Source organism: Molossus molossus, unplaced genomic scaffold, assembly GCF_014108415.1.
Source record: "Molossus molossus isolate mMolMol1 unplaced genomic scaffold, mMolMol1.p scaffold_m16_p_16, whole genome shotgun sequence".
NCBI classification, from domain to species: domain Eukaryota; kingdom Metazoa; phylum Chordata; class Mammalia; order Chiroptera; family Molossidae; genus Molossus; species Molossus molossus.
The window spans coordinates 12,212,879-12,236,318 of NW_023425351.1; the positions used below are offsets into that span (position 1 = coordinate 12,212,879).

The window sequence follows — 23,440 nt, forward strand, 5'->3', positions numbered from 1 at the left end:
GTGCCCCAGGCTGTCTGTTGCAACTGAGTTTGTTGTCCCTGCTGGCTGTCAGGGTCTCAGAGGCTGCTAGCAGTGCGTCCCCTGAGCTTGCTGAAAGAGCAATCCTGGGAGGTGCAGTTCAGGTAGGAGCTAAGCCTGGTTTGGAGGCTCAAGTGGTTGGTGTTCATTTTAATATAGTTCCACTAAACTTTCTTTTTCTCTCTCATGCTGACGATGAGAATGACTCATGGGAATTCAATCATGCATAGAAGCAGTGTAAATTAGATTGGCCAACCTCTGCAGTTTGGGCAAGTCACGAATTCTGACTTGTTATGAATTATTATTATTTTTTGTTTAAGATCATGGAGAGTAATGTGTGTGAGGTGTGGCTGACAGAGGGGAGAGGCAATACATTTATGAAGTATTTCCTCAAAGTTGCCACAAATTCTATTAACATTTCTGAAAAGTATTATTTAATACTTATTCTTCTTTCTTCCTTATACCTTTAGTAAAAGAAATTCTACTAGGTCAAGCCAATCTCTAATTTTGCTTCAGCCATTACTGAAACTCAGGGAATATTTTTTTGTTTTAAATGTTTATAATTTTAAAAGTATAGGCAATCCCATACAAAACAAACAAAAATAATACCTTGTGATTTTGTTTTTAATTTACTCCTGTGGATTTTTCTAGTAAGTAAAGATAGTAAGAAGAAAACTTTGATATTTTAGTTTATGATCACATTTTCTACTTAACATAATTTTAAAATAAATTTCAACAAGTAATTATTTCCTTCCCTTGCTTCCCAACATGGAAAACATGGAGTGCTGGGGAGATCTTCGCAGAGGCAGCAGTGTACTGGAAGCCCAGACAAGGGGGGCCCAGAGCAGGCAGGTGGAGTGGCTGGAAGTTTGATTACAGTGGGCGCATATGCAGATACAGTGAGCATAATGGGAGCCAGGTTTCTTATGTGGGAAAAGGGATTTACAAACATGGAAAGGTAGCAGGCTAGCAAGGCCTGAGATGTTGGGTTGGAATTAAAGGTATCATCAATTAACTCACGGTTTTAATAGTTTTTAAAGGTAAAAAAAGTAAATAAAGGTAGAAATAGAAGTAGTTATAGATACATTTGTGTATATGTACATGCACACATGTATGCATATATGTCCTGGCTCTGTTTGCTGAGAGTATCTAGAAGCAATGATACCCCAGTATTGATGAGAACCCAGATCTTGGTTTCTAAATGTCATCTTTCACTAAAAGATCCTCTTGACTCCTTGGAGACATGACTGAATCAGGCCTCAGATACAAACAGTATAAGATGAGCCTGGAATATCTTGTTAATGCCAAAAAGTAAGGAAATGGTCAAAGAATGATAGGAACAGATCAAAGGAATACAGGAACCAGCTTGGAAGGTGCCCTGCTGGCTAAATTAGTGACAACATGAGCACCCAAACAAATAGTGTTAATTAAGGATGCCACACCATCGAATAAAGAAGAAATCTATGAGTCTTTACTGATATAAATAAATTAATAAATAAAAGAAGGAAACCCTTCCTTATAGTAGAAGGAATAAATAAATATAGAAGTATGATGGAATAAAAAATTATCATTTGTTTCCCTGGCCAGTGTGGCTCAGTTGGTTGAGTATCATCGTGTACACTGAGAAGTTGCCAGTGCTATTCCTGGTCAGGGCATATGCCTGGGGTTTTGGGTTCAATCCCCAGTAGGGAATCTGCAGGAGGCAGCCTATGGATATTTCTCTCTCTTCCACTCCCTTCCTCTCACCCCCTTTACAATCAATAATACTTTTTAAAAATATTAAAAAATATATTTTTTCTTTATTGATTTTGGAGAGAGAGGGAGAGAGATATAGAAACATGGATGAGAGAGATACAGGAACATCAATTGGCCACCTCCTGCAAGGCCTCCACTGAGGAGTGGGCATAACCCCGGGCATGTGCCCCAATCAGGAATTAAACCGGTGACCCCTTGGTGCATGGATGAACACTCAACCACTGAACCTCATTGGCTAGGCTTAAAAATATTTTTAAGCCCTGGCCAGTTTGGCTCAGCAGTTAGAGCATTGGCCTGTGGTCTGGAGAGCACCAGGTTCGGTTCCCGGTAGGGGCACGTAACTCGGTTGCAGTTTGTCCCTGGCCCTTGTTGGGTTGTGTGGGTGGCAACCACTCCATGTGTCCCTTTCACGTCGATGTTTCTCTCTCTCTCCCCCCCCCCCCCACTCTATCTGAACAAAATATCAGAAAATGTCCTCAGGTGAAGATTAAAAATATACATATATATTTTTATTAAAAGAAATGGGTGTGCTCATTAAAAAAAGAAAACCACCATTTGTCACCCATCTAAGCTATGCTAAGGCAGGTAAGCGCAGGTTTGATGAAGAGTAGTATTAGTATAATAGCAAAGTTCTCCCTACAAAAAGTACTTATCAATTGCATAGGGGAAAATGGTGACTTAAAGATAGAGAAACTGTGTGGATACCAACTTGATCAAGCAATGAAGACCTGATATGTGGCCTTCATTGTCATGCCCCAAGAAGAACACCTCACCATTTTTGTAATTTTCCTGCCAAGAATGCATGAGCTAATATCAGATAAACCTAGGTGAGGGATGTCCTTTAGAATAAAAGTCCTGTACTCTTCAAAATGATAAAAGTTAAAAAAGACAAGGAAAGAATGAAGAACCATTCCAGATAGAAGTTTGAAGAGCCATGATAACTAAATACAGTGTGTGAACATGGACTCAATGTTGAACCAGAAAGAAAAAAGAGACTTTGTTGGAGCAATCTGCAAATTTTGAATTGGGCATGTAACTTAAACGGTAGTAATGTTAACTTCCTGATTTGTGTGATTGTATGGGAGAGTGTCCAATGGAGTATTTAGAGTGAGTGGAACATCATGTCACAACTTGCTCTTAAACGGTTCAAAAAAAGGTTAATGACATACATACATACCTACATACATACATATGTTTTAATATATAATATAGTATATTGATGTATTACTCATTTATGTAGTATCTATAACATATTGGTATATGTTATATGATAATTAGTATATGTATTATATATTGACGTCATATATTTATATTTTTCTATTTACATATTTTTAGAATGAGATAGAGCAAATGTGGAGAAATGTTTTTGTTTATTTAGGTAAAGATGGAGCAAAACTGATAAAATGCCAACAACTTGGAGAGTTTCAGTGAAGATTGTAATAGAGTTCTTTATAGTATTCTTGGAACTTCCTAGTAAGTTTGCAATTATTTACAAATAAATGATTTAATAAGAATGCCTGCGTCTTCATATATCCATATAAGTAACAAGTGCTTTCATAGTAGTTTAATCTGTGATATTTCCTATTTAAACATTTCCATGCTCCCAAACTCCCACTGGACTAACTTTAAAATCTGGAAAACAAGGACTGGGTCTTGCAGTCCTTTTCAGCCCCAGAATTCCATGATGTCGGGTGAGTTCCAGGAAAATGTTACACAATCAGAAGATATCACAAAGAAAGAGTTATTTGTCTTCAAATTCCAGTTTTAGATTGACAAATAAAATAATCTATTAGCTTTACTAAAATAATGTCTATCCACATTCAGAGTCTTAGTTCATAAAAACAGAATTTGCTTTGCCCTGGATCAAAGGTGGAATTTGTGCAGTAATTAAACGAAAAAAACTTTATTATAAAAACAGCAGCATTCCATTATAACCCAGAGCAGTAGAGTCTTCTTTACAATCCCTACTTTCATTTTATCTCAATTTGCTATTTTTTTCTGTATAAAGAACTTTCTCTAAAAGCATATATGCCCAGACATCCACAGACACACATACTCACATACACACACACTAGCACACCTTTACTTAGCAAAAGTGTTTGTGATTATTTGTTCACTTCTTTATTTGGATAAGTTAGAAAGAGATCAGGTCTTTGCCCCTTCCTTTTTTAAAGAAAATCCTTTTTAAAGAGATGGAGGCAGTTTAGGTGACTACAGCTTACCTGGTAGCAAGTTATTGAACAACTAAGACTAGAATTTAGAATCTTTTCGTTATACTGCAGTGAAAGATCTTGACAAGGTTTGTACATCTTGAGTTACTCTCTTTTAAATACATGTGTATGAGGCATAGTATCAAAGTTAAACTCTGTCTCTATGCCTTTAGTAGAAGAATCTAGTCCTACCCAGGTAAGCACTGATTGCAAGGTGCCTCTCTGCATTGCAAAGATTTTTCTAATGGAATACTGAATGTATTACATATCTGTGTATTTTTTCCTTGCCAGTCTTAACAGAGGTTTAGAAGGCTGATATACATAAAACAAATAATTTTTTACCCAGAAAGTAAAAATGTTCACATTCAAAGGCAATTAAAAAATGTACAATAGTTTACAGACCTCTCTGAAAGCTTTTGCTAATATAAGAAACAATTTTGATTAAAGCATAACAATGTTAATTATCACTAGTTATAAATACCTATTTATATTTATAATATAAATATTTATATTCCACAACATTATGGAATTCTATTATATTTTTTTCTTGAAACCATTTGTTTAGTTGTTGCAATGCATTTACCTTCAGTACTAGAGCAGCTTTTAAAGATTTATTCACCCAACGTGTCTTTAGATGTAAACATGCATTAATTTAAATTTTATTTTATTATTAAATCCCTGTGTAGCACTTACTATGTGCCAGCCTCTATTCTAAGAAGTTCATGAACGATGAACTCATTTTATCCTCATAAAACTCTTTGAAGTCATTACTATAATTATCCTCCACTTTACAGAGGGGGCACAGAGATGTTAAACAGTATGTTCAAGGATGCACAGCTGGGCAACTGTACAATGATGATTCAATCCCAAGCAGTTGAATTCCCAAATATGTGCTCATAAGTAATGCACCATGCTGCTCAGAGCCTCAGACATACAAATGCTGGAGAATTATGTGTTGACTAAATGAACAGACTGTTCTCTTGTCTCTTAGACTCATTTGGAAGCACTGAGCAAATTATCCAATTGCTCTGTACCTCAGTTTTTCACTTTATAAAATAAAATTGATATTTGCCACCTATTTCTCTTCCAAACAAAAGTAAGAATGGAGAGAATTTACTTTATCTAGCTGCTATGTGTACGTTTTTATGCATTAAAGTCTTGGTCAGCAGTTAAGTCCAAAGGAGACCAACATCAGTAGACCTTAAACATGTTACAAGACCACAACAATTCAGTATAATTAACAGTCTCCATCTGAATGAGTGTGAAGTATAGGGGCAGAGCTTTGGAGACCTCAACTTCTTTTTATTTGAACTTTATTTCCATATAATTTTGAACTGTTTTCTTTTCTTTTTTTTTTTCAGCTGAATTAGAATTTGTTTGAAGAAAATAATTCTCAAAATAACTTAGATGTTGTCTAGGGTTTAGATTATGTGCTCTAATAAAAAATACCTAATTGTAGATCTCCTAAATGAAAATTGTTTCTTGTGATAACCCTGCATCATTGATGTTAAATATATTATCATGACTTAGGGGACAAAACTAGAAATTTCTGTGCCAAAGGTCCTTAATTCACCTCTACCTATCTCTGCCTTTGTTTAATCCCTACAAATCCCAGCAAGTCCTTCATTAGCTATAAACATGGCATGAGTCCTTCATTAGCTATAAACATGGCACGGAAAGAAATTCCAAACGAGCCCTGGGCGGTTTGGATCAGCGGTTAGAGCTTCGGCCTGTGGACCAAAGAGTCCCCGGTTCGGTTCCCACTAGGAGCTTGTACCAAAAAAAAAAAAAAAAGAAATTCCACACAAGACCCACTACAGTTACCAACAAGGGCAAACAAGTGGTCCAAGCAAGCAATTCACCAATCTTTTTCAGGCTCAATCTCCTCTTCTGAAAATTGAGAATAATAACAAAGGCTGCCTAACTCCAGGGCTATCCTGAAGATCAGACGAGTTAATGTACGTGAAACTGCTTTGTAAACTTCTCTATGATTATGAAGAAATTAACACTAAAGCTTCTGGTGTTTAAAAATACCCCAAAGATAGAAATTTGCTTATGCATTATATCCACATGCAAAATTTTCCATGTAGATTCTTGGCCTGGACTTCCAAGTTGAATGAGTTCAGAAAAGCAATAGGACTTAATCCTCAGAAGAGGTGGGATTTCAGGTGCTTAATGTTCGGAGACAGAACCACTGGTGAAGAGAGAAAGTGCAGGTCTGAAATCAGGTGACCACGTGTCCTGCGTAGATGTGTCTGAGATGAAAAGGGTCTTTGCTGAAGTTTACAGAAATAATTCTTAGTGCCTTGCCTTGAGGAAAATGACCATATGACTTGATCAAAAAGGATAACCATTATAGTATCTATAAGCATTTATTAAATATCAATGGACTGGTGTAGGGATATAAAGATGAAATGAACCAAAGACCCTGTGTAGCTGTTAAAAAGTGTTGACTAAGTTGATGGCAAGGTCCAAGAAATGGACAGAAAGAAAAATTCAAGTTAACAGAGGTCAACTGAAGAATGACTGCAAAGTAATCCAGCAAAGATTTGTAACATTTTCTCTCCTGTTTAAAAAATTCAGGAGCCAACTCAGGTACAGTTTCAAAATCTGATATGCTTGTGGCTAAAGCAGCCCAGAGCTGTCCAGAGTGGTCTGTCCTATGATCTATTAACTTTGATCACTTCCATGATCACAGAACGCACACCTTGCCCTAACCAACCATGCTGACTTGGGAAACTTGGCAAGCCAAAGTTTTGGTGGGGAAAGGCAATATATTATCTTTATGAGAAAAAAATATCTCAAAGCGCTTAACTTACTGATGTCAGCATCACCTTTACATGCCAGAAGAAAAAAACATTTACGGTAGAACAGGCCCTTAGAACACTCAGCTGGAAGTGAACAGATCAGGGAGGAAGACTAATGGTGCCGCACTGTACATTCCTCTGAGGCAGGGGCCGTGTCTGCTCTCCTTCTGGGGGAGGGCAGGTGGGTATGCTACTGCTAAGAGGCTGTCTGGTTAGTTGATACCACTCTACAGGGAAAGCCTGGGCCTCTTCTGGGGTGTGAACACGGTGGGAATAGGAGGTCAGCAGAAGTGGGTGCATGGAAGCCGAGGCACTATTGAAATTTCCTTTAAAGTGGAGGGGCAGATGTGAAGGGAACGGGCAGGGCGGTGTGTGTGTAATTTGTCTTGGGCAAGAAGCTGGCTGCCTCACCCTTACCCTCAACTCCTGGAAGTCTGAGGTTCCCTAAGCCAGAAAATAAAGGGAAGGAGCCCACACTTCAGCCCGGGACCACAGCGGGCGCTGGGGGAGGGTATCTAAGAAACACCCCCGCGGACAAGTTTCTGAGCAGGGAAGTGGACCGGGAACAGCACATTTCCTGCTTTGCCTGTGCAAACCCCAGGCGGGGCCAAGCGGGAACAGGGTCGAGATGTCGCCCGCTGCCAGGGCGGGGTTCAGGGCGGCCTGGAGGGTCGGTGAACTGGGGACGGGTGCTGGCGAAGAGAGGGAGAGGGAGTGAAAACTGAACGCGCGCCTTCTACCCTCTTTCGGAACAAGCGTCCCCAAAGCCCCTCTAGCCGCGGCCCTTTTGGGGCCCGGGCTGGAGAAGCCGCGGCAGCCGAGGCGCAGGGTCGGGCGCAAGGTGCGAGGGACAAGGGGCTTGCACCCTGCGGGGACTTCCCGGGTGGACGTGGGGGTTGGGGTGATGAGCAGCGCCGGCTGCGGCGGCGGCGGAGCTGGTGGTCGCTATCTACCGGGCCACTCCTTCCTCCCCACCTCTCCCATTCTGCCCGCGACCTTCGACCTCGCATCCCGGACCCACGGGGGACTGGCCCAGGGACAGGGAGGAGACGCAAAAGGTATCCAGAGGCGCAGCGCCGCCGCCTCGTCGGCGCCGGGCGCGCGGTGCGAATCGGCGGGTCCGGCTGCGCGGCCCTACCTGAGAGGTGGGCGCTCCGGCCGCGCTGCGACGCACGCCGCCTCCCTCGGCTCCCAACCGCTGCCGCGGGCGCGTGATTTATAAGTGCAAAGGCCTTATTGTTGTTCTTTGACCAAAGGACACCATTGTTTATTCGTCTGCGGGCGGCCCCGACGTTTCCCCGGGATTTGCGGCGCGCACTCCCCGCTCCGCCCCATGGACTTGCTGTTCAGGGTCAATCTGTATATATCTGGGTGCCCACGGCCTTCCCACTGGATTTGAGTCACCTTCAGACGGCTCCCGCTTCCTGAGCATCGAAAACACAAAAGCCTGCAGGAAATCACCCAGCCTTTGCCTGGTCACTCAGGGACCCGGGAAAAGCGCGGTTTTGACTCCGGGTCTGAGCCACTGCTCGTCATCTACCCGGGTAATTTCTGCACTTACTGGCCAAAGGTCCCAAGTGGTAACGGGCACAATTTCTCGCTGCACTAGTCGCTTCCTCAACCAGCCTTTCTAGCCTCGGGTCCGGCCTGGGGACCTTGAGTGCGATTAGTAGCCAGGAGCCCAGAGCTCCTGGACTGTGCAGAGCGAATGCACCCGACCGGCTACGCGAGCGGGTATACAAGACTCATACTCTTACTCATAAAAGTTGCTTGTATTCCCTTCCCCTCCCCCGCTGTAAATCTCTCGTGTTGAGAAAAGCAAGGCTTGCAGGAAGCCACTCCGGATGTTTGCTGCGTTTCATGTGGCATTTGTGGCTGGCTCCGATAACGTCCTAAGTTCCACTTCCAACACCGCATTTAGAGACGGAAATAGGGACTGGGACTGTTTGCGGCGCTGCAGCCCCCAACACCCTCCCCCCCTAAATATATGAGAAATGAATAATAATTAGAAGAAATTAGAGCTAGGTAACGGTATTTAAAATGGACTAATCTTGAAAAGGCACCATTGTTCTCTCCTGGTAACTAGAATTAAATTGCTGCTTTATAAATCCCTGAGAAAATGTTATAAGAACTAGGAGGAGGGGCGCTAAAATTTGAAGCCCCCAACTGCTGGATGCAGTGCTCTTACCTGGTTTCTCAGTAATCTTAACTAACAAAAGTCGGTAGTGAGTCTTCAGGCACAAGTGCAAAAATAATGGGGAACCCCCGGTTTTCTTCCCCATCAGTTTCTCCACTTTCTTGGCACTTCACCATGCAAATAGGTAGGGGAGATAGAATGTCAGAATGAAGAAAACATACAAGGGTAAATACGTGCATATACATGTTTTTATTCAAACCTAGATTGTGTTTTCTATTTTATTAATTTATGGAATTAGTCAAATAGATTAGACAGATAAAATGGATTCTGGAATGAGCATTGTTTTGTTTAGTGTTCAATCACTATTCTAAGAAAATACCTATTAGTTCATAAAACCTTTTGCACTAATAGAAAATTCTACACTGACATCTTTGAAAAGACATTCATTACTATCTAAAAAAGTTGGAGAAGACTGCCAAGAAAACATCAAGAAGCAAGGCACTAAGGGGATTAATTTGTTCTCTCTATTTCCATAGTTTCCTTGCTTATATAACCATTTGCAATGCAACTATGCTTAATTTTCAAGCCCCTCTTTATTTAAAAAAAAAAAAAAAGCTTTAAAGGGAAAGTACACAATCAGTTAAATTTGTTTAAGATCAACTAATACAAAACCAACCATCACCTCCCTAAGGTTTTCTTAAGAGATTTTTTTTTTTTCTTGTCTGAACATGAGAGATCCAAGAACTAGAACCACACTCAATTTGTCCCCTGAATGAAGACTGGTTGGGGGGGAAGGGGAGGCAGCACTGCACAGATCCTCACAGAGTTAAAGCTGACTTAAAACAAGTGTGTAGGACTTCTTTGGAGAACTAGCAATGCCAGAGAAACTGAAGGCCAGCAGTTTCCAAAGCTCTGTGTTTCTTTATTTTTATGGATGCCACTAATAAGCAGTCTTGTCAGATTACTTTGTTATTGTAATAGCACACAAAAAGCTGCAGCATTCACTTCCCAGATCCTGGATGTAAGTCCTAGTTTTTCATCACCTTTTTACAGCAAACAAAGAAAATCTGTTCTTGAGATTTGATGCATTGATTTATTTTCAATGTTATCTAATTACGCAAAAATGGCTGCTTTCATTGCTTTAGAATACAACACAAATACACAAACACAACTTTGTGAAGGCAGACTACCAGAGAGGAACTCCATTCCCCAATTCTGTGATCTCTGTCAAGTTCCTTAACCACTCTGTGCCTGTTTCCTCTCCTGTAGATATAGTGTCTAACTCATGGGGTTATAAGGATAATCTGCTGTTTGGGCGGCACTCAGAACAGTGCGCGACATATTGTGCCATATATTAGCACAGTATAAGAGCTTGTTCAAGAATTCCACTGAAAAGTTTTCTCAGATTTAAACACAGACCAATAGTCATTCAGAATGTCATTTCAGTCTGAAGAAGCATATAGGAATCCCTAATATCTGCCAGGATAACTACCTTAAACTGGCTCTAAGAACTAGTTATTTTGTTGTTCAAAAGGATTTGCTGTCTTTCCTCTAATAGTTGGGTATTTAGATAAAGACTGCTACTGTTTTTATCACATTTTAGAAATCAGAACTAAGTCTTGCCTATTTTACTGAACACACACGAGAAAACGTAATTTTCTATGCATTCGCGTACAAATTTTCAGTGGTTGGTTCTCCTTACGCGCAAAATCTTTAAATTCTTCAGGATGACGGGATATTGGCTACAGAACGTCATTCGATATTTAAGCTCGTTTTAGAAATTAGAATTTACCTCGGACATAGCATTTAATATAATACAGCAAGCAAGTTGAGTCCCTGGGGAAATAGTCTATTTTATTTATTATCAACAGAGTCTGTTGAATTCGATAAAACACATTTGAAGAAGACACCTGTGGGGTTTTTTGGTAGAAGCTAGGTCACCCACTACTGAAACAACCTTAACTCCTGTGATAAAGAGTGGATGCTTAATGTGTTGATCCAAACTACCCTACCCAATTACTTCTATCCAGCACCATAGGAGGATTGTCAGGAGTCCCCCTTTCCGGGTCCAATAGGACGTGGCGCCAGAGTCCGGCTCTAGCCAGTTTTCCCGCAGGCAAGTATTTGGGTGCGGGGCCTGGGGAGGGGAAAAAGGCGGGCGTGGGGTTGAGCTGGGACTGGGACTCTGCGGCGGGCTGGGTGTGGACCTAAGAACTCTGGCCCGGCCCGCCCCCGCTGTTCTATTGGCCACAGCGGTGCAGAAAAGGCCCCGCGGCCCAGGGGTGCCTTCAGTGTTATTGGGCCGGCGGGGGCGCTGGTTACACGGTGGGCTGGGACTGGCCTGGAACGCCGGTGGCGGATTCGGGCCCCAGAAACTCAAGCATCCCGCGTGGCATCTCCCTCCCTCGATCCCATCCCTCCCCCCACATCGGGGGAGGCGGCGTGTCTGGCCGAGGGTTCTAGGGCGCGGGGCAGGGCTGGAACGCCATGAGCAGCCCGGATGCGGGGTACGCCAGTGACGACCAGAGCCAGACCCGGATCGCGCTGCCCGCGGTGATGGCCGGGCTGGGCTCCTGCCCCTGGGCCGAGTCGCTGAGTCCCCTCGGGGACATGAAGGTGAAGGGAGAGGCGGCGGCGAGCAGCGGGGTGCCGGCCGGGACCGTGGGCCGGGGCAAGGGCGAGTCTCGCATTCGGCGACCGATGAATGCCTTCATGGTGTGGGCTAAGGACGAGCGCAAGCGCCTGGCGCAGCAGAACCCGGACCTCCACAACGCTGAATTAAGCAAGATGCTGGGTGAGTCCGAGCTCGCGACCCAGGGTAGTGCGAATCGCGGACCCGCTAGCTTGAACCTAAAAGGGTGCGACCTTGGCGCCCGAGGTCGGGGGTGTGCTGCCTCCGCGTCCTTCCTTGGGGCCGTCCGTTTCCCTGCCACCTCTCGCTCTCCCAACTCCCAAACAGGCTTTCAGCCTCGGCCGTCGGTGCCCGAATTACTCAGGTGACTGGCAGCGCGGGTACAAGGGCTCTAGGGAGGTGCCTTTCCTCTTGTCCCAGAGGTGGGGACAAGTTGATCTAAGTTGAGCTAGGTCGATCCTTTCCGGAGTAGGGGAGTTTTTAGTTCTTTCAACGACCGGGAGTGGAAGAGCTGGGAAGCCGCTTCCAGGAGGCTAAAAGTGTGTAGTGATGCGCTTAGAAGATCCTAGATCTTTTGTCTTCTCGAAGTGCTCGGACTCCACTCTGCCTCCGGAGTTCCTACTTTCACTTTTTAACTTGACCCCCTTATCCCTCTAATTGCACAATTCAAGGTCGAAAGGGAGAGGTGGGGCCGGGGAGCGCGAGCTCAGATAGTAAGCCCGACACCCCTGTCCACTTCTCCACGACCCTACAGGCAAGTCGTGGAAAGCGCTGACTCTGGCGGAGAAGCGGCCCTTCGTGGAGGAAGCCGAGAGGCTGCGCGTGCAGCACATGCAGGACCACCCCAACTACAAGTACCGGCCGCGGCGGCGAAAGCAGGTGAAGAGGCTGAAGCGGGTGGAGGGCGGCTTCCTGCACGGCCTCGCCGAGCCGCAGGCGGCCGCGCTGGGACCCGAGGGCGGCCGCGTGGCTATGGACAGCCTGGGCCTGCCCTTCCCCGACCAGGGCTTCCCCGCTGGCCCGCCGCTGCTGCCCCCGCACATGGGCGGTCACTACCGCGACTGCCAAGGCCTGGGAGGGCCCCCGCTCGACGGCTATCCGCTGCCCACGCCCGACACGTCACCCCTGGACGGTGTGGATCCGGATCCGGCCTTCTTCGCCGCGCCATTGCCTGGGGACTGTCCGGCGGCGGGCCCCTATAGCTACGCGCAGGCCTCGGACTACGCCGGGCCCCCAGAGCCGCCCGCCGGCCCTATGCACCCCAGGCTCGGCCCGGAGCCCGCAGGCTCCGTAATGCCGGGCCTCCTGGCGCCCCCCAGCGCCCTGCATATGTACTACGGCGCGATGGGTTCCCCCGCGGCCGGCGGCGGGCGTGGCTTCCAGATGCAACCGCAGCAGCACCTGCCGGGCCCTGGGCAGCCCTCGCCCCCTCCCGAGGCATTGTCTTGCCGGGACGGCGCGGACCCCAGCCAGCCCGCCGAGCTCCTTGGGGAGGTGGACCGCACGGAATTTGAACAGTATCTGCACTATGTGTGCAAGCCCGAGATGGGTCTCCCTTATCAGGGACATGACTCCAGTGTGAACCTCCCTGACAGTCACGGGGCCATTTCCTCCGTGGTGTCCGATGCCAGCTCTGCGGTATATTACTGCAACTATCCTGATGTTTGACAGGTGCCCGATTCAACCCAGCCCGCAAGCCAGAAGCACAAACAGTGTTACACACTTCCGGAGGAGCTAAGGAAATCCTTGGCCTCATGTTGTTTTGTTTTGTTTCTAAGTTGCCTTGGCATATAATTTATGGTAATTTATTTTGTCTGACACTTGAACGAGGGAGAAAAATGTGAGGTTGTGTGTTAAGATTAGCTCAGATACTTGTTTCCCACAGTGTCATTGCCAAAACCCCATTTCCAAGTTCAAGTTTACCAGTTTTGAATGTCCCAGAACAACTTGCTCCATTTCCTGAAAATTTGTTGATCAAAGAAATTTTGTCTTGGGTGTGATTTTTTTCAGTCTTAAAAAATAATAATAATAAAATCTGGAATCCTACTTTTTTACTTTGCTAAGTGCCTCTATCACAAACGCCACTTTTTAGACTGTTAACTATTAATAGGATTTGACATTTAGCACGTAATTACTGTAAATTTTTCATTCTCTTATAAGAGTAGACCTAACTAACCCCAAAGAGAAAGAAGCCCTAAAAATGAACATTAGGATCTCCAAGTCTCATGTAACTGTTTTTTGCTAGGAAAAGAACCCACACTTAATGAGCCTGTTTCAAGTGATCGCAGTCTCTAAAGAGTAATGGTTAATCTTAACACTTTAATTACTTTAAATTTTAATATATTCCTTTTACTAGAAGAGAATGGTCAAGTAGTTTTGTTTTTTTAGTTGTTGAATCTTGAGACCTGCATAAAGAGGCTTCTTGTTATCCATGTTTCACCAGTGGTGTTTATATTCCCTCTCAACAATGAACTTGCCTTTAATAACCCTCACATGTCTACACGTTGGGAACTGGATTGAAAATAATTTGAAGGAGTCACAGGAATAAAATGTGCTTTTTAACCTTAACTTTCAAATTCTCACCCAAGATTCTGTTTTTTTGTTTTGTGTTCCTTTTTAGACAGAAAGGGAGAGAGAGAGAGAGAGAGAGAGAGAGAGAGAGAGAGAGAAACAGTGATTAGTTGTCTCCCACAAGTGCTCCAAGTGGAGATTGAACCTGCAATTTAGGTATGTGCCCTGACCTGGGAATCAAATCCACACCATTTGGGAAGAAGCTCCAAACAACAGAGCCACCCGGCCAGGGCTTGACCTTAATTTTAATGAACCTTAACATCTATAATTTCATTAGGATAACTGCATTTGTGGCCAATTACATTTCTTGACACCTGCAGTGAACTTTGGAGGGATCCAGGGGTAACCTGTAGGTGGTATGCTCTTTACAAATCCAACTAAAGCTACAGCACTAGGGCATCACTGTGCTGCATTCTAGAGAAGAAACTGAGTCACAGGGTTGTGAAGTAGGTCGGCCCTGCTATGTGCAGCAGCACAAATTGCAGTGTCCCTTTCAATTGCATTTTGCAGATTGAGACATAAATGGAAATGGATTACTTGCAATGGGCACTTGCTGTACCAGGTGTTTAGTCGAGGCCATTTTTTACTGAGTTGGAGCCTGGTCAATCCTGTGAGCTATTCTCCCCATTTTGCAAGTGAGAAAAGGAGACACTGAGTCCTCACCTGCCACATATATGGTGAAAACTTGGTGTCATAAGTGCTTACAACATTTATTCAGTGTTTTTCTTTGCACCAGGGTGTATCCTTGGACACTGAGAGAACTTGCATTCTGGTGGTGAGAAAGTATTTTCTCATTTCTATAGATAAAAGGACCGAGTAAGAAGGATCAATCGCTTAAAGCATTTATGTTAAAGAGCGATACTTAATTGAAATGGCTGGCTAGATTCTCTTGAGTAATGATCGGGTATGTTTTGTAATAAAGGTCCCTGGATGCTAGGAATATTTGGGACAGAAAGTTTCAGGGCAGAAAGGTAAGTCTGGTTTTTGGTTTTTGTTTAGTTTTTTGCTTCTAGTGCTCTACCCTTTTCCACATTCTTTCTTTGATTCCAGACAGGTTCTGCTTTCAGCCTTAGTTCCTTCCCCAGGATGTCCCAGGAGGCCTCACTGGATCAGGTTCAAGGCTGAGTCGCCTGTTCAGATCACACCAGACATTTTAGTGCATGCTTGGTTGACCCAAGGAGACTCAGTTGTACCCTTGGCTGCCACGTCTAAACAAAATAAGGAAAAGAAAGAAAAGAAAGAGTGCTTAGGTGGAAGAATCAAAAATACATTCCTAAGTACTCACTAGGTACAGGTGGGAAAAGAAGAGCCAAAAATGTAGGTATTCCCAACGCCTTTCACTACAGTGGAGGGCAGTTATTCTTCCCAATAATTTGACTGGGGGCGCAGAAGCATCTATCTAGCCCATTCTTTCTCTTGCTTCAGGTACCAGCTAATGTGATTGCTTTTGTTTTACTTTGGAAACAAACAAATAAAAGATAACATTGCTTTCTTCCCCATCTCTGCTTCTGAGATACTTCAGAAGTACGTCAAGTGGTAAAAATCCAGGGCAGCTCTTGCTAAATTCTAAGCACTCTTAGATGTCTTACTTATTTGAATTCACCTTATACGATACGAAGGAAACTAGGATTCCCTTCCCAGGAGCATGAACACGTGAACATACATATTTCATGAATTTTAGACAATTCATGACCCCTTATAACTTATCCACGCGTTGTAAGAATCTGAAGCTATCAGATTTAGAAGCCCAAATGGTGAAGATTTGTTGGGAAGCATGTCACCCAAGTATCAAAACAAAAAGGCAGTTTCTCTATATTTAAGTACACAAAGTGATAGCTCAAGAACTCGCTCACATTACTCACTTCTCCCTTTTTGAGATGTGAATCAAGGAACATGGGGAGTACTACGTTCCTCTCACTAAGTGTAAAGGAAACCCAGATGCCCTGCCAAGATGAATATAGGCTTTTCCTTTGTGCATTTATGGTGCTGGTGGTAGCTAGTCTCCAACATTGGCCCCATGAACCATACTTTGGTATTTGTATCTTTGCCTCCCACACTAAATCTGGGTTGGACTTTGCTTTAACCCAATTCACTATAAGTGATGTGGTGCCAGCTCCTGGACCCCACCCTTAGGAAGGCTCAGTAGATTTTATTTCTTGTACTCCTGGAACCCCTGGACTATTGTGTAAAAGACCAGTTACCAAGGAGGGAGACCATGTGGAGAGACCGCTGCAGAGGAGAGGCCCTGTGACTCCCTGACAAGAGAAGGCTCAGCCTTCCAGGCCGCTGACGCCCATCTGTTGCCTGCCCACCTGCTACCATCTGATTGGAACTCAAGAGAAGCCAGAAGAATAAATGCTCAAATGAGCTCAGGCAATTCACAGGTGGGAGAGATAATAGGGAAAAAAAAAAAAAGATGGTTGTTGTAAGCTACTAAAGTTTGGGGTGTTTTGTTATATAGCAACAGATTATCGAAATAGTTGTTCTCCTTGAATAATCCTCTTATATTTTTAAGTATAAGAATGTGGGCACTGATGGAAAAGGGCTTTGGGGCCTGCCAGAGATACCGATGTAGTTTTAAAGTGAAGGACAGAATGTAAAACTTGGACTCAGGTTAGCTGACTCCGATAAAAGCTAAACTTATAGACTCCTCTTTTCTCAAGCAGACTCAGATGAAGTGACCACAGGTACTAACCAGTGATTTTCTTGAGTATTAAATTTGTCTCAGTTTTAATGGTTTTATGTAGGAAACATACATAAAGGGGTGGAGGATCAAACCCAAGACCCTTCAGTGCCAAACTGACGCTCTAACCACTGAGCACACCACCCTGGAAAGAGAGATTTTACACCCATTATTTCAGCATAGATTTATTCCTTCAGTTTGCAAGGTGCTTCCCTCTGAGTCTAGAATATCCACCTAAAGAAAACTGGTATTGCCCTGGCCGGTTTGGCTCAGCGGTTAGAGCGTCGGCCTGCGGTCCTGAGAGACCCGGGTTCAGTTCCCGCTAAGGGCATGTACCTCGGTTGCAGTTTGTCCCCGGCCCTGGTCGGTTGTGTGGGTGGCAGCCACTCGATGTGTTCCTTTCACATCGATGTTTCTCTCTCTCTCTCTTCCTCTCTCTCCCTCCCACTCTATCTGAACAAAAAATGGAAAAATGTCCTCGGGTGAGGATAAAAAAAAAAAAAAGAAAACTGGTATTTATGTCTCTACCAATCCCCATCTGGAGTACAATGAGGAGAGTTCGGCTCCTGTTCCTCCCCACCATAAGCCTAGGAGCAGATCAAGCTTTCTTCAGGTACCACCTATTCTTATTCTTGTCTTCCTTGTAGTGAGAAAATTGCTATGTGTTTTCTTCTGAATTATTAGAAAACTTTATGTGAACCAACCATTCAACTTGCATGGTCCCCCTTACGCACACATAGAATCCTCACCACCGTTGGCAATTCTCCCAGCTTTATTCAAAATGCTGGATGTTAAAAATTCTTAGCATGGTATAAAATCATATTTAAATAGCAAAATAATATTCCTTAGTGCAATATGAAATTTCTTTGCACTAGCCCTGGCTAGTTGGCTCAGTTGGTTAGAGCATAGTCCCCTACACCAAAAAGGTTGCAGGTTTGATTCCAGTCAGGGCACGTACTTAGGTTTTGGGTTCCATCCCTGATCAGGGTGCTTATAGGAGACAACCCACCTATGGTTCTCTCTCTCTCTCTCTGTACCTCCCTCCTTTCCTCTCTTTCAAATTGATGTAAAAAACGTGTCTTTGGTGAGGATAAAAAACTGATTTCTTAGCACTAGTATACAAAAAGTGTTCAATAAGTTGTTGCCATGAAAATGATAATGTTCTGGAATGTCAATTTTCTCAGCAGCCCAGGTCCAAACAACAGTTTGGCTGAATAAAAGAAAAAAAATTAATTTTGTGGAAGTCATTTAAACTTTAAGGATCTTGTTTCCACTTTAGCCAAAGTCTTAAACACTTTGACAAAGTCGAATTCATAACAAATATTTCCAAATACTGCTGTTGCTCAGGAAGGTGATTTGTGAAGTCACACTCTGTGTGGAGACTCTAATAAACGTAAATAAATGGCAGTAAGACATGATGTTGACTCAGTGTTTTCCCCACGATCATGGTCAATGCCCATTCTTCTTGGAATCAGTACCCTCCCGTAAACCTGATCTGCTGTTAAGCAGGGCAAAGAAGAATGTGGCAAGCTTGCAGTAGACTGAGCAGTTTTGGTTACGCTTTATATCACCTGACCTGGCACCTGGTAAAAGTGCTCAGAAAATTGACTTGAGTAACTCGCTTGGTTGCTGTCACCCCAGTTTCCTTACCAGTGATTCCTAAAGAAACTGAAGAAATCAGGAGCTTCTATGTTGCTTCTCTTCTGTTTGAGACAGTTGCCAGTGGCTGTCACTCTTTTCTCTTGAATAATGTGTCAGAATATCACATATAGCAAAATAATTGGAGCAAAAAGTAGAGAGTGGCTGAATAATGCCACAGTGGCACTGTTCCAAAGGAAGAAAAGTCACTGCATTTTGAGTCGGAAGTTCATCTGGCTCAACAGTTTAGCTTTGTGAGCTTGGAGAAATCATTCATCTCTTTCTACAGTCTGCTCATCTGTAGAAAGTAGGGATAGTGGTAAAAGCCCTGACTCACTGGATGGTTTGCAGGGATTAAGTGAGATTGTGTTTAAGGGCTTGTTTCAGTGCCGAAGAAAATGCTCTCCCCCCTTTCCTTTTAGCTATCTCTCTGTGTCCTAGAAGACTTGGGAGGTTTAATTTCATGATTTCATTTGGAAAGAGAAGACAACAGTAACTTACCTCCCCTGGTATTTAGATTAGTGGATTGAGAATTGTATTAGCCTTATGAGATTGTCCGTATTAGGGAACACAGACCACATGTGTTTTACTCTAAGCTTTGGACAGGTTGGCCTCTGATTACAAAATAAGACTAGACATAATTGTAACTTAAAGAACTTCATATATAATGCCTGAATTAATAGGAAATTCCCATTTACATGAATATCTCAAGGTCTTTATACGGAGACAGTTATCAGGACACACTAAATACGATATCGAGTCCGCTAACATTCTCTTTTCAATCCAGCCCTTCTCACCAATCATAATTTCTCAAGTCCTGAATCATATTTCTATGTCATTTGCTTTTTTTTTAAAGGACTGAACAGAGCTGGAATTCATGAGGGTGAATAAGCAAAGTGGAATGAGGGAGGACAGCACGTTAAGAAATCATTTCTAGCTTCCAGAAGTAATGCTGAGACTTGATTCTCAGGTTTTTAAAATCAGCCCTCAGAAGTCAATTCCCTAGGGCAATGATAGATGGGATGAAGAGAAAAAAATTCTGAGACATCTATGAAATGAAGAAACAATTTTATAGTTATTCCCTATGCAGTGGGTTCTTCTGCTTATTTTAATACATCTGTTTGGACATTTGAAAACAATAGTAGGGGTTGCAGGTGCACACACACATAACCAAAAATACTAACTGAAAGGGTTTAATGAGCTTGCCGGAGGGAGAATTAAAAAAATAAAAATTCAAGCTTTTAGTTTCAATAAAGAGACTGGATATGGAAAGTGCATACTTTTATTTATTCATTTAAAATAAATTTTAAGAACTAAGTGCTGCACATACAAAAATGCAACATTACAGATGAGCTGGTAATATAAACTAAGAAGTTGTAGGATGATTCAATCTTCCCCACCTCCAGCCCATTCCTTGTGTCACTTATTCTATTCTATTCTATTCTATTCTATTCTATTCTATTCTATTCTATTCTATTCTATTCTATTCTATTCTATTGGGTGTTCCCCACATTAACAACTTTCTTCCTCTGGTGGTTAATTAATTAATATGCCTGAGCAGCTAATTCTCGGTTTTCAACATTGACTTCTTGCCATAATCACTAAGCATTTCCTGTGCTCTTCTGTCTACCGAACTAGTTAAATCCTTATTTCCATTTCCTCCACAGATTATCATTGCCTTTTGAAGTACTAAGATTACAAGCCCCTTTTCTTTATCCATCGCAAAGGCGAAGTCTTTACTCCACTGTCAGGTGAGGCTATTGGTGCTCCCATCCTTTCCAGGAACTCACATTCCTCTATTATGCGAATGTAGATATTTTTTGATACATCCCCCCCCCCCCCCCCGGCAGAGGGTGGGAAGCAGATGGACTACTGATGCATGCATTTTGTAGAAAGATATTTTTACAGCATTTCAATCAATCCAAGACAATTGGGACTGCTTACCATGGCGGATGGAATTTTAAATTCACTCACTTCTTACTCCCACTAGGAAAAATAAGTAGTATCTTTAAAGCTTTACACAAAGAAAAAAATAAAATGATGTAAAGGACAAACCCTAAACCTAAGGGTCGGTTTCCACCCACTCCCACCTCTCCATCCGGGGCCCTTCTTGGTTCCGGGGAGACCGTGCAGTTCCCTCCCTCGCGGACATCTGCGCAGGAGGGCGCAGGAAACCGAGGGTGCCCTGCTCCCCTCTCCGGGAACATACATCCAGCTGCTATTAATTCAGAGGAGCATTTTAACACTACTTTGCAATGATTTTAACTTAGAAGGTAAAAGATCTTACGTTTGGTGAGTGGGTCAAGGAGAGCACAGCCACCTGGGTGACAAGAACGAAAAGACGGCGACTTCGTGCGTGCGCTTGGAGGCGGTGGGTGCGCGCCCGGCGCCAGCGTACACGCCTTGCAACCAGGCGGAGCGGGAGGTTGGAGCCGGGCTTCCCTTCTGCGCTCCCTCAGAGGCCTGCCTGCCGCTCGGAGACGTCAGAGGTCCAAATGTGATGTCCGGGGCTGACTTTCCTCCGAGGAGGGGAGGGAATTTGGATCTCGGAGGATGACGTTCTGCCGAGGGGGAACTTAAACCCTATGTTGGACTGGGCTTTAGTGAGCGAGTGGCAGAGCTTCGCGACGCTCGGCGCCCGAGTTCCCCGCCGCGCAAGAGGAGCCGGGCGGCGGGAGCCACGGCTTTCTATGCGCCACGTCGGTGCAGAAAACGCCCAGCGGCCCGGAGGTGTCCGCAGTGTCACTGGGCCAAGGCGCTGGCCACGCTGCGGGCTGGGCCTGGCTTGGGGCGCGGGTGGCGGGTTCGAGGCCAAAAGACTCAAGAGCCCGCCTGGCATCGCCCTCCCACGCGCCCTCCCTATCCCCCCGCCTCGGGAGGCGGTGGGTCCGGCCGAGGACTGTGGAGCGCCGGGCAGGGCTGCAGCGCCGTGAGCAGCCCGAATGTGGGGTACGCCGGTGACCACCAGAGCCACACCCGGAGCGCGCTACTCGCGCTGGTGGCCAGGCTGGGCCTCGGTCCCTGGACTGAGTCGCTGAGTCCCCTCGGGGACAGGAAGGTGAAGGGCGAGGCAGCGGCGAGCAGCAGGGCGCCGACCGGGGCCAAGGGCGGGGCCAAGGCGAGTCTAGCCTTCGGCTACTCCAAGGTGTGACAGAGGCAGGGCGCGGGCGGCTACCACGGGGACTTGGCCCAGCTGGACGCCGAGCTGGCCCGTAGCTGTGACTGAGGCGGAGCGCGGGGGCCGGGGCGCCGAGATCCCCGGGGGATGCGGGAGGAGGGGGCTTCCGAGAGGGAGACGAGGGACTCCGGGAAAGTCCGCGTTGGCGGGTCGGTGGCTCTACCTCTGAGAATTTGTTAGTAGGGAGTTTCACCTCTGGGGAAACAATTCACTGGCAGGTGCAGAATCGTCCTGGTGGCGGGAGATGAAATTAAACAGAAAGATTCAAGATCAACTTGTTAACCATCTCCAGGTATAAATGTTAACACGAAATTGTAAAGCCTTGGGAAAGATTTTAAAGGTATCCTCTAATCAGGGAAGCCTCTCTAACAGAAATAACTCGGGAATGCTCTTACTCCAAGTTTTAAAAAAGAGTTCATTTCTCAGGTAAGAAATTGACTTACTAGAGATAAAAGTGTTGGTTATTAATGGAGCTGGAAATGCAGGCAACAGCCCTGGGGAGTGGGGGGGGGGGGACAGAAAGAACAAGCAAAGCTCTAGAATTTCAAGTGAGACTGGCTTGAGGGTTGTTGTTTAATGCTTAAGTTGGTGTTAGAAAATAGGGAGATGGTGACCTCTGGTTGTGAATAGTTCCAGCTTCTTACTCTTTAGGTGTTTTAAAGTTGAGGGAGAGTTGGCCTTTTGTTTAAAGAAGGACTAAAACGGCCAGACTTTATTTTCTTACAAATATAAAACCATTTGTCTTCACAACTAGTTTAATTAAATTTTTTAATTTCCTATTTTTTTTCATAAAAATTTAAGCAGGACTTTAAAGAAAAACTAGGTTATTCTCCCCAGTCTGAACTCCGAGCTAGTGATTGCTTACAAATTCTGTTCTCCATTGCACACATTTTCTCTGTATCCACAATCATAAAGACATGTAGGATTTTCTCTCTTCCCCATATCCAACAGTGGGATCACATTTTTCTTACTAGTCTGCATGCAGCTTGTCTTTTCTGTTCACAGTATATATTTGGCGCTCTTGTATTCCTAGAAGATGAACCTCTATTACCTGGTTGGTGGTATTCTTCACTCTTGGTGGGGTCAGTTCTACTTGTCCTGTCTTCAGTCCAATAAAAGGTTTTTTGTTTGTTTGTTTTTCTTGACTTAATCTTTTCAGGTACAGTTAAATTTTAAGTACGGTACACTCTATTCGTGTACAGAGTTTGTGCACACGAACAGAGTTTACTGCACTTAAAATAAAGGTGATTCAGTGGGAGAGCACATTTTTTTTTCCAGCGGAGAAGAAAAGGGGCAGAAACCGTGAGCATCCTAAGTGCAACCTTTTACAAGCCCAGTTCTTTCTGTATCCTATCTCACAGGGTGGATACCGGTGGATAGAAAACTCCGCCGGCGGTACTCTCTCTTGGAGACTGTCCCTAAGTTAAGTTGCCCACCGGACCCGGGCAGGTGTTGGCCTGCCAGGGTGCCTCCGTGGCACGTCCAGGACCTTGTATCCTAGGAAGCTGATCCCGTCCAGGTGGTGAAATCTGCCCAATAATCATTGGCTGCTGGAGTCTCTGGTGTTCCTGTTCTGGCATAATGGTTAATATTAATCTGCACTATCACATTGTTGATGTGGACGTTAAAATGTGCTTTTCCGCCGGTTTGTGAGAATACAGAGTTCTGAGACTTGGAAAACTACTCTCAGAGGGGCCAGCCCGGGAGCAAGAGTGGTTTTTCTGCGCTGGGCCCCTGCTGGACCAGACCCGCTACCGGAACCACTCTTCCCCATCCCCCACACTTGTCCCAAGCCACTGGCGGCCGGGCGG

The 23,440-nt window shown here is 44.5% G+C and overlaps 1 protein-coding gene across 1 annotated transcript; it reads left to right on the forward strand.

Moving 5' to 3' along the window:
* The first annotated feature begins 11,411 nt into the window (after nt 1–11,411).
* On the forward strand, nt 11,412–13,636 carry SOX17 (SRY-box transcription factor 17). Its single transcript, XM_036264280.1, has 2 exons — nt 11,412–11,721; nt 12,314–13,636. The coding sequence occupies exons 1-2, from the start codon at nt 11,415–11,417 to the stop codon at nt 13,225–13,227; spliced, it is 1,221 nt and encodes a 406-aa protein (XP_036120173.1). The 5' UTR covers nt 11,412–11,414; the 3' UTR covers nt 13,228–13,636.
* Nucleotides 13,637–23,440: the final 9,804 nt, after the last annotated feature.